Source organism: Pelmatolapia mariae, linkage group LG4, assembly GCF_036321145.2.
Source record: "Pelmatolapia mariae isolate MD_Pm_ZW linkage group LG4, Pm_UMD_F_2, whole genome shotgun sequence".
Lineage (NCBI taxonomy): Eukaryota > Metazoa > Chordata > Actinopteri > Cichliformes > Cichlidae > Pelmatolapia > Pelmatolapia mariae.
The window spans coordinates 8,443,289-8,454,273 of NC_086230.1; the positions used below are offsets into that span (position 1 = coordinate 8,443,289).

At 42.5% G+C, this 10,985-nt stretch overlaps 1 protein-coding gene across 1 annotated transcript; it reads right to left on the reverse strand.

The window, feature by feature from the left end:
* Nucleotides 1-3,104: 3,104 nt before the first annotated feature.
* farsa (phenylalanyl-tRNA synthetase subunit alpha) lies at nt 3,105-10,528 on the reverse strand. The gene is made up of 13 exons (XM_063470472.1): nt 10,354-10,528; nt 10,111-10,248; nt 9,706-9,804; nt 9,499-9,617; nt 6,827-6,919; nt 6,176-6,304; nt 5,984-6,099; nt 5,812-5,896; nt 5,626-5,725; nt 5,006-5,174; nt 4,766-4,843; nt 4,209-4,323; nt 3,105-3,626 (listed from the first exon to the last, which is right to left on the reverse strand). The coding sequence occupies exons 1-13, from the start codon at nt 10,498-10,500 to the stop codon at nt 3,521-3,523; spliced, it is 1,494 nt and encodes a 497-aa protein (XP_063326542.1). The 5' UTR covers nt 10,501-10,528; the 3' UTR covers nt 3,105-3,520.
* Nucleotides 10,529-10,985: the final 457 nt, after the last annotated feature.

The following is a 10,985-nucleotide window of genomic DNA, read 5'->3' on the forward strand; positions in this document are numbered from 1 at the left end:
CAGCACTTATTGTCTCTGTGTGCCTGATCTTCAGTGAGATACATTTTAGATGAGTACAAAAAGCACGACATGTTGGTATAGCATGTTGATATAAAGTATTTTTGTTGTTTTTTCTGGGTTTTTTTTAAGTAAAATCTGTCTGAAATGTATCAGGGGGGCTATTGTGTCCAGTGTGAGTGACATATGATGATCCAGGGCATGAGAATGAAAGACTCTCCATCTGCTGCAGCATTATAATCCAGATTAGCTGTAAAGTCTGCTCACAGATTTGCATTTTTTGCAGTGCAACGTGTCTCTTTGTTGGTGATTTTAATGTTATTTTGGTATGCTTCATGTATGACTCATAAAAAAGAAAAAGGAACACAAAATCAGTTTCTGGAGTCTTTGACAAAGCTGCTTCCAACCTCCAGACCTTCTCACACACTTCAGTAAAATGTTATTTGAAGACACTCGGGGATTAGAGGAAGACTTAAAGGAGTTCCAGCTATTCAACATTTACGTACGCAGAGCAGCTTAATCCTGCAGCTTTATCGCAGGTGTCGCACGCGCTCGTGGATTCCCTTTAGCTGTCTTGTACACAGAACGGGACAATGCGGCTTATGGCTCAAAGGTAACCGAAGACCTGAACATTTTAAAAAGAGACATTCAAATTTGTCTTAATTTAGCAGAGCAGAAACCAGATGGGAAATGATTAAGAAATTTAAGATAAGATAAGATAAGATAACCTTTATTAGTCCCACACGTGGGAAATTTGTTTTGTCACAGCAGGAAGTGGACAGTGCAAAAGTTATGAAGCAAAAATTAGAATAAAATAAAATAAGAATAAATACAGTATACAACTGTACAGAATAGAATAAAATAAAATACTATATACAGTAGAATAAAATAGAATAAAATATGCAATAAGATAAAAATAGAATAGAAGTGCTATATACAACTCAGTAAAAATACTCGGTTACAGGTTAACTGTCCTAAAAACTGTAAAAGACCCATCAAATTAATCTGAGAACTGAACTTTCTCTGAACTTTGTCCAAGCAAAACAGGACATCAGCAGACTTCAGAAAGAAAGAAATTGTGAAATTCCACAGGAGGCCAAAACAACTACAAAATAATAAAAGTAAATGAATAAAAATTTGAAAGAAAGAGTGGTGAGCTCTGCGACTTATAAAAGCCTGGATTATCCATGGAACTGTGGTGGATGATCACGGGATAATTTCTGTTTTTATAAAATACAGTAAATTATAAAATACAGAAATGAAGAGCACTTTACCATGAGGCAGGAAAATACAGAGAGTTTAAACATTTCATCAGCTTCATGAACAGAAAGGTCGTGTTAGTCTTCGCCGTAAAACATCTAAACCTGGGCAGATTCTTCAAACTGAAAGAAAGATGGGGTGAAAAGGGCATTGCACCATCTTTGTAGTCTTTTACACCCTTTCTAAAACACTGCTAGGACAGTGTGATGCATGGGCATGCATGGCTGTCACTGACAATGCATCTCTAGTATTATACTGTTTATGTGACCAGGATAGAAGGAGGGGGAGGAATTCTGAAATGCATGCTGTAGTAAACGGCATGGACATTGCTTCACAGAACAAATAAGCCTAAAATATTCTAGAAAAACAACCCAGGAGTCGTAAGTTGTGGAGTGACCGAGTTAAGTCACCTGACATTAATCTGACTGAGCTGCTTTTTATTAGATTAATGTGTCCAATTACATTTGAGCCCCTAAAAAAATAAAGGCATGTGTACAGCCAAAAGTGGCTCTAAATACTCTCATTTTAATATAGTAGTTATATTTTGGTTTGGTCCAGTCAAGCAAGCCCTCGGCCCATCTGAGAGGCATGGTGAAGGTTTGGGTCAGCTGACTTCAGGGTTTAATAGGTAGTTGTTAGAAACGCGATTACTACATGTTGAAATGGTGACGCATATTACTCTAATCTCTTTGATGGTCGCGGTACAGTTCAGTTTCAAATGTGAGTTTTTGCTAACCAACATTAGCATGAGCAGAAAGCTCGCTATTCAGCATAAGAGCTATCAGGACTGTTATGTGACACTGAAATTTAGAGTTTTACAACCTGATCTGTCTTGATGCGTGCTCAATCATCCAGGTAAGTAAATCCCAAAAAGTTGATTCTGCTCATCTGGATGTAGCGTTTTCAACCATGACTGATTTCTTTAGTCTTCAACACTGATCAAAGATCATTGATCACAGAGAGTTGGGGAGCAGCTGCAATCACAGCGTTGTAAGATGGTGAAAGATGTACCCTTAGGCCCCCTCCTCGATTCAGAGATGGTCTTTCCCTTTTCACGTAAATGGCCTCCTTGACTCCGCGCTCAAACCAGCGTTACTCCTGTCCACGATGTGTACATCCTCATCATTGAAAGATTGCAGTCTATTTACACCTACAGGCCAGTGGACAGAGTCCTGGCCTGACGAGGTAGCTCTTCTGTGTTGTGCCATCCGCTTCGCTAGAGGTTGTTTGGTTTCCCTGATGTAGCGTACACTATGTTACTCTGTTTGTGTCGGGGGACCCGATCCTTGTGGTCGATCGATTTTCAGCGCAGCGTGTCTTGGGGTTTAAAAGCCACGGAAACGCGGTGTTTGGAAAAAAAAATGTGGAATGCAGCCATTCCCCAACTCTCTCTGAATTGTACTCATGGTCTTTGATCAATGGTCATAGCAATTTGCATATTAATGACCAAAGAACTGACCTCACAGCCCATTGTTCATTCAGTGGGCTTGTGCAAATGTACTGTTTATAAGATTGGAAACCAGCAGTCAGCTGAGACTGAAGAAGACACTTGGATGAGTGACGAAATGTTTCTCCCACTGAAAACGCTACGTCCAGATAATCAGAATCAACCTTTTGGGATACGACCTGATCTGTTTTATTTTAATATCTTTTTACCTTGTTGTTTCTCTGGTAAAGACACAGACGTCACTCAGTCGTCCAGCTGCTGATCGGCATCTCACTGAAAAGCTGAATGCTTTTAGAAATGTGTGGGAGGATTACCTTTACAGTGTATGTTTCTCATGCATGCATACAAGTAAAAACACGCTCATTTGAAGAATTACAAGCCAGACTGCACTGATACCTGGAAAAAGCTTTTATTTTGACTTCCAAAAGTTGCAGTTTTATTTTTCCTGTACAAGATGATTGAATGTAGTAGATCAGGGTCAAGGTGGTAAAAAAGGCAGTTTGTAACAAATTCAAGGCTCATCCTCATTCACCCAGCTGCAGTGTGGAGTTCATAAAAAAAAAATGCTGCTCTTTTGTGTTAAAGCCCTTTGAAATCAGATCTGTCTGAAGGCTGTGGTGAAAAAAGCCCCGTCCCTTTTAGTGCTACAGTCGCTTTCAGGCCAACTGCTTTTACTGGCCGAGCTTTGATAAAGGGGACAGCGATGGTGCCGGGCTTTGAGGAGAGACGTGGGTATGAGGTGTTACACAGTAAAGATAAAAAGGAAAGGGTCCATCCAAATGAATAATAACATTAATAACAACAGCTGGGCGGTACTCAGGAGTCCAGGCGGCATATAGGGCTGTCGTAGACCATCTGTAGGTTCACCTTGTGTCCCACCAGCTCTCTGATGTTGTTGATGCCGTATTTAATCATGGTGGGCCTGCGAGACAGAGGAGAAGCCCGCGTGAGCGGTTGTTCTGTTGGGAGACGCGACTATGTTGTGTCTAACAGACGAGAGCGAAAACAACAGAGGTCAGAGTAGTAAAGGATTACTCGCCCTGGATTATGGAACATTACCCAGCTCACTCACTCCACGGTTATTAGCTGTGACAGTTGGTCGTAGTTAAGACTCAATTAGCGCTCGATTCAAACAGCAAGCTGAATACAGTGTGCGACAGCGCGACTCATTTGGGACGACTTCACTTTAGAAAAGCGGGAGTGAGCAAAGAGATAATTTCACAGGATAATAGAAATTAAACTCACGTACAAGCAGGAGTAATCCTCTGCAGGAAACAAACCTACATTTCTTCAATGTGGGTCAGCTCAGTGCGTACACACGAAGTGATTACGAGTACACACAGACTTAATCACACACCTTTAATCCCTACATGGAACATCTACTATAGTTTGGGAGATACGTACTGACGTCCTTCCCTTTTAGACTCATGCTGTGTTTAGCGTGGCTGACCTCTCAGTTTTCCTTGAAGCAAATTAACTCGTATTGCTTTTCATGCACGTTCACCTTTCCAGAGACAGGCCCCAGGCAATTACAGACACATCCTCAGGGAGGCCCATGGGAAGCAGCATCTCTGGTCTGAACACTCCTGAGTTTCCCACTTCCACCCACTTTTTTAATCCTGTACACGTGGAAAGAAATGACAAAAAACAAGGATGTCAAACTAATTTTTCACTGTGTACAGCCGACCAACAAGGACAATTTCAACACTACATCTCAGTCTAGCGTAAAGAAGATCAACTAGACGATTATTGATTGCGATGTGTCGCATGAATGACCATGGGGGAGGTCTCTATCATTGGTGAAAGCTGTAAAACTTACAGTTAAAAGTCTAAAATTTATGTCCTCCTCCACATTTTCCAAAGCCCCCCAGTGGGCCAGATTGGAGTCTTTGACAGGCCAATTCTGGTCCCCGGGTCTTATGTTTGACACCCCTAATATACACCATCAGAAATGTCTATAAAAGAGATGACTAGGACGTTCTTTTGGCTTTCTTAAAGCTCAGTTTCTGTTGTGTGTAAGTTAGACTAATAGCGCTACATAAAAACAGAGTTGCACTGTACCTTCATGGTAGCTGAACACTTCCATGCTGGGCTCTGTGTAGGGGTTGTAGGCAGGCTTGAAGCGTAGTTTGGTAATTCCTAAAAAAAAGGCGTTTGGTAAAAGAATAGGATATTGTAACTGTCTGTTTACAATTTTTTTTAAAAAGTGAGTATTAACAGGCTTTCTATAAACAACTATCAGCGCATTTGTCCCTTCCAAACTTTGGCCTTTCAAGTCCAGTGTCCTCTATCAGTCCTCACCTAGTTTGGTGAAGAACTGATGCAGAACACCCATGAGGTCTCCCAGAGTCAGTCCATAGTCAGCTACTACGCCCTCTATCTGGTGGAACTCGGCTAGATGGGTGGCATCGAGGGTCTCGTTCCTAAACACGCGGTCGATGGAGAAATACTTGACAGGGGTGAACTTCTCCTGGTTGTCAGTGTGAGGAGAAAAGGAAGGGGAGAAGAGTTTTAGACTTATTGACTGGACACATACGACGTCAAAACAATGTGAACCCACACCTAAAACCATCTGCTGCTGCTCTTCTATGGAGGGACTTACTCACATTCAGACACAGGAGCATTAGTGAGGTCAGGCGTAAGGCCTGGCTCTCAGTCAAGTTTCCAGTTCACTGTCCAAAAAGTCAGTGGGTGCTTAAAGCCCAGGTCTTAAGACATGGGCTAATGACAAACGCTGTGCTCTTGTTGTCTAAAACATACTCTACGTTTTACTTCAGAAAACAAACATTATGTTGAAATTACATTTACTGACGGGGGAATAACACTCTTAGTCGTGAGCTGTATTATGAAGTGTTACCAAGAAATCAAATCACCAGACAGCTCTGATTTATATGGGAAGTGCAGCGTCCCTACAGTCTCACCTGCTGTGCCAGTTTATACAGCATGCGTGCGCTGACTGCTGTAGTGTGAGTGCGGAGGATGTTCTTCTGAGCCTCCTCTATCTTCCAGTCATACTTGTACCTACAAGACAGACGATAAAATGCAATGAGATGCAGTGACAGCAACGACACTGTTACTTGTTAAGTGAGCTTGTGATCACGCCTCACCCCTGTGAACCGTAGCCTCCCTCAGAGTGGACCTTCTTCACCCTCTCCAGGTAGTCCTGTGGGAACTCGTGGGCGTGTGCTGGGTCTGAAAAACAGCGAGTGAAAGGTAATCAGAAATCATTCTCGATTGAACTCGCAGCTCATTTCCACCACTCGGTGACCTCGGGCTCACCGGACAGGAAGAAGGTGTCGTGCTGGTCTCTGGCTGGGTGCTGCTGGGGCTGGAAGAGGGAGTCAAAGTTCCAGAAAGAGCTTTCTATGAAGTTGTTGGTCGGCATCTCGGTGAAACTACAAGAAACAGACGGTTAAGTGGGTGTTTTATTATGCGCATGTGTGCGTTTCTCCCAGTTTCACAGCTGCTCACCCCATCTCCAGGAAGATCTGCCGGAACTGCGTTCGCACCTTCATCAGCGGGTGTAGGTGACCGCAGTCTGGGGCAACACCCATGGCCTCAAAGTTGTAGGGCTTAAATTTCTTCTCTTTCCAGTTGCCACTGGAACACACCACATGCAGGGAGGAAGAGTCAGGTAACACAAAAACATTTCTCTCAAATCATTTTGCCATTTTTAATCTGCGGCTGAGATGATTGAGGCGGGCGAATCTACAGTGCATGTAATCAGCACGGAGAAGCACGCAGAATATCAATTTGAATTTTGGGCAGTGCAACATCTGGATACTGCTTTTAGCCAAATCCTCTCTATGATATGATTTCATGCAAAAAAAACAAAAGCGTGCAAGCGCTCTTTTCATTCTGTCGCTTTCAGCATGGAAGCAATGCAAGCTAAAGCTTCTGTCCTGCCCTGCCTTTAGGACTGAGTCCACATCTTTGGACTTGTCCCCTTTTATGGGCAGATTTTTTCTCTGTCCTCACTCAGGACCCTGCAGGCTGACACTGACTGCCAGAGGAGGTCGGGCCTGGGTTGGAATTGAACCCAGGCCTCTGCAGTGAGGACTCTGTGCACGCGCTTTACCTGATGAGCTACTGAAACTCTGAGGAGAGTGCATCTCTACATACCTGGCAATCATCTCAGGGGTGAGCTCCGTCTCCTGTTTGGTGATGGTGGTGCTGAAGGAGTTGCCCTTAGTGATCCAGTAAGATTTCACAGTCCTGAACACAAATTAGAATGACCTCAGTACGCAGAAAGGTACTGCTGCTGAGAATCTAAAGACTGTAAAAACATGCAGTTATTTTTATTTTGATTCATACTTTCATAGCAGAAAAATCATTTCAAAATAAAGGATTTTAGGTACTTTTTGCATGAATTTATTGATTAGAATAAAATAAAGCAGAACATTCTTAATAGCAAGAAAGAAAGTACACCTCTGCAGGGATTTGAACTTGTGACCTCACACTTTCAAGCCCATTTCTTTTCCTACTGAGCTAGTGTGGCACAGTAACAAATTATGTACCACACAGATTAGTTGTGACGGTGTTCAGAAAAACAAACATGTATTTAGCTCCTTTCTTGCAATAATGATCCAGATTTCTCACTTTTTAAACAGACCTCCATTCTACATGGTGACAACACAAACATCCGCCAGCTTTGGACCAGCTTTGGCCCAGGAGATGACGTCAGGGTCTGCTTTGAATAACCAGTCAGAGGAGGAAAGACACGATCACTTCCCTAAACTACAGAAACTCTGATGTGAAGCTAATTAGCAGAGATCCTGTGAGGTTAATACAAGAACCTCTGTGACAAACCTGCCACATTACAATGTGATGGTTAAATCTGTCTCACATTGGGAGGATTATTTACCATCAAACTTAAACATGAATAAAAGCAAAAAAAAAAATTGTGCTCGGGGGGGGGGAAGTGCTGACAGGATAGCAGAGATGGATGCTTAGTTGTGCTTTTGTTGTCTGGCGTACAGTTCATGAGCAATATTCTTTGTGAATAAGAAGATTTTGGAAGAATACACACCTTGGAGTTCATTTAAGTGATCTAACACCAGGCAGAACATCAGCCATTAAAACAGCAGGATGGAGACAGATATCTTTCTTTGCAAAATTTAGCAACACAACTTTCTTACTCAAACTCCCCATGTGACTTCACAAACCAATCAGGAGCTCTGGTTCTACACTTGGGTAAACATGGGAAAACCAACTAGGTAGAGCCAACAAATCATTATTACTTTTTCTAGCGCTCCTCACAGCTGTTTCTTTACACCACCCAAACATCATCCATTATTCTTAAGCAGGGGCTCTGCTGCAGCTCAGAGAGGGTGCAACATTTATGGACAAGAGTGACATTTCAATCATCAGTTTAAATGAAGTTAAGCTGGTTGTTAAACTTAATTTGTGCTGCTTTTAGGCACCTGTGGGCTTATTGGAGTGGTGCTGATGCAGGCAGGCGGTTTATTTGTATAGCACTTTAAAAAACACACCAGGCAAACCAAAGTGCTGAACAACACAGATCAAAACAACTAGCAAAATTAAAAATACAATAAAATTAATAAGAAAGGTGTCAGTTTCCTACACAGTTAAAAGCCAGGGAATAAAAATAGGTTTTCAATCTGGATTTAAAGACCTACACTGATGACGCTTGTCTAATATGGAGGGGAAGGTTATTCCAAAGCATCGGAGCAACAGTTGAGAATGCAAATGTAAACTGTTAAGACACAAGAATCATTTCAGACCTGTATAAAAGATTTATAGAGCTTTTAGGGGAGCAGATCATATGCAGCTGTAATGATAAAAGGATAAAAGACTTTACCTAAAAATATCATTATATAATATTATATTATCTGAACTAAAGCCATATTCCAAACACACACACACGCGGTTACTTTGCATCCTGGACCTGAGTACATCTTTATTTGTTCCACTTATTTTACTCCATCACTCTTCTCCATTCTTCACTTCATCCTTCAAATGTAAACATCACCCCTCCCACCACCACGCCCACTCTAATACACACACACTGCAAGTGTGGTTGTTTTTAGCGCACAGTGACACGCCATCTGCTTCCATGCCTTACGGATTCATCGGTTATTTAGCACAGTGATGAATTTTCCACTCAGGCTGAATGCAGCTGAATCTCACCTCTTCCATTACATTTAATCAAATGAACCAGACTTAAAGGGTCAAACATGCTGAGGCAGAGGAGTGTCAGTACAACCTTAATCTGATTAAGTAAAGCTCATTTTAAAGCTTTTACTCTGGAAATTGTAAGACTTTTTTCCACTTCCACTTTCCATGACTGGAAACAGCAGCAGCAAATATTTATTGGGACCATTTAAAAACATATATATCACGTGTTTGCCCGTCCCTCCCACCTGTATGTAAGAATAATTTCTAACTCTATAAAACAAATCAGCTAACATGATTCAGACCACTAAGTGACATAAAATCTGGTGGTTTAACACTCCTAGCTACCATTGCAGCGATTTGGCTGAAACCCCATGAGCAGCAGACTTCATAAAGAAATGTGAAGTGAAAATATTGCCTGTTGCAATACTGAATGAAATTCAATACACTTAACTATGTTTTTGAAGACCTCTAGATACGTCTGTCTACTTTGTGCATGTTCATCTCTTATTACTGCTGAGCTTGATTAAAACTTGAATCCAGTAATACCAGGCAAGCTGGAATGAGCAGGGAAACCCCTGAGTATCAATTAATCGTCTCCTGCCACCTACTGGCAGAAAAAGGTACACATTCACCACTAACTAAACAAGAGGACTTACACTTCAGAGAGCAGTTTTCTCTTCTTCAGCTCATTCTTTTCTTTCTCTTCCAGCTGAGTGCTGTTGCCTTTCTGCACCAGAAGCAGTTTCTCCCTGACCTGGTCGTCTATGCTCTCCACCTGGGGATCAAAAACACACACCTTAATGAGAAAACTGACCTCAATCAGAAAAGGCGACAACAAAAGGCGGGTATGATGGAACACCTACAGTCCTGAATATCCTGGGGCCACCCTCGTGGGCCTTGTCCACTCTTATCCACTTGTTGGACATGGCCTTGCTGAAGCCGATCTTCCCAAATGGCAGTTTCTACACAGAAATGATGGCAGAGTTTAAGAAAGTTTAACTGAAACATCAAAAAAGGCTGGAAATACATGAGAGATGCAGACATTGGGAAATTCAATACAGATGTTTGACAAACATAAAATACATACACGTAAAACCTGAACATAAACAGCCGAGTGGATGTTGTATTCGTAATATTGTGGACTTTCAGGGATATTTAAGAATCAAAACCTTGCTTCTCTTAAGTGTGCAGCAAGTTACCTCCGTCAGGTACCTAATGCATTAGATTCTTTGTTATTCTGATAATAATTAACAATTTCAAACACTAACCATGAGCTCGCTCTGAGCCAGGCCCTCCAGGGGGATACAGTTAAAGACCCGGGATTCATGGCTGCCCTGCTCGGCGATCTCGGTGCCCTCCTCGGTCAGCTCCCAGTGCTTGGAGGAGCGCAGCTCGGCTGAGATTACCTGTACAGCAGGTAACAAACACGGCTGTCAGTTCAACCTATTGCATCAGTCACCGTGCATTTGCCTGTGACAGCCAAACTTCCGCTGCTTCTTCGTGAAACTTACGTCACCGAGAGCCTGGAGACTCTTCACGGCCCCGACGATGACCTGGTGATCCACCCCGAGGCTGGTCGCCACGTCCAGGCTGTCCACGCCGTCGTCCACCTTCTCAACCCGCTGTAAAAGCGTCTCCAACACACCGGTGTCCGCCATGCTGTAGCCCTACGAAGCCCGAAAGAGACCGGACGTGACGTCGCTTTCTCGGAGGCCGAACATGCAGGAGTAGCTAGGGCGACATAAAATGGGTTACCGTAAATATTGTACTTCTGTGCAATTTAGTTTTTGAATTTGAAACAAACAGAGAAATTGTTTCAGAATCAAATTTCTAATATTTTAATAAAACAAAATAAATGCTTACTTTAGCTTTTTTATGGATACCAAATAGAAAGGTTTTTGACTAATAATAATAATAATAATAATGGATTGCATTTATAAAGCGCTTTACAATCCCACTATTCATTCACTCTCACATTCACACACTGGTGGAGGCAAGCTACCCTGGGGCAGACTGACAGAAGCGAGGCTGCCATATCGCGCCATCGGCCCCTCTGGCCATCACCAGTAGGCGGTAGGTGAAGTGTCTTACCCAAGGACTCTTGTCACATACTGCTACTACTATCCACTGGGGTGGCGTCGGG

What these genes read in the sequence shown, in the direction of transcription:
- farsa (XM_063470472.1), bottom strand. Translation starts at nt 10,500, where the DNA reads ATGGCGGACACCGGTGTGTTGGAGACGCTTTTACAGCGGGTTGAGAAG. An exon ending in GGAGGCTACGGTTCACAGGG is followed by an intron (nt 5,726 to 5,811) that starts GTGAGGCGTGAT and finishes TCTGTCTTGTAG; the next exon opens with GTACAAGTATGACTGGAAGA. An exon ending in TGTATAAACTGGCACAGCAG is followed by an intron (nt 5,175 to 5,625) that starts GTGAGACTGTAG and finishes ACTGACAACCAG; the next exon opens with GAGAAGTTCACCCCTGTCAA.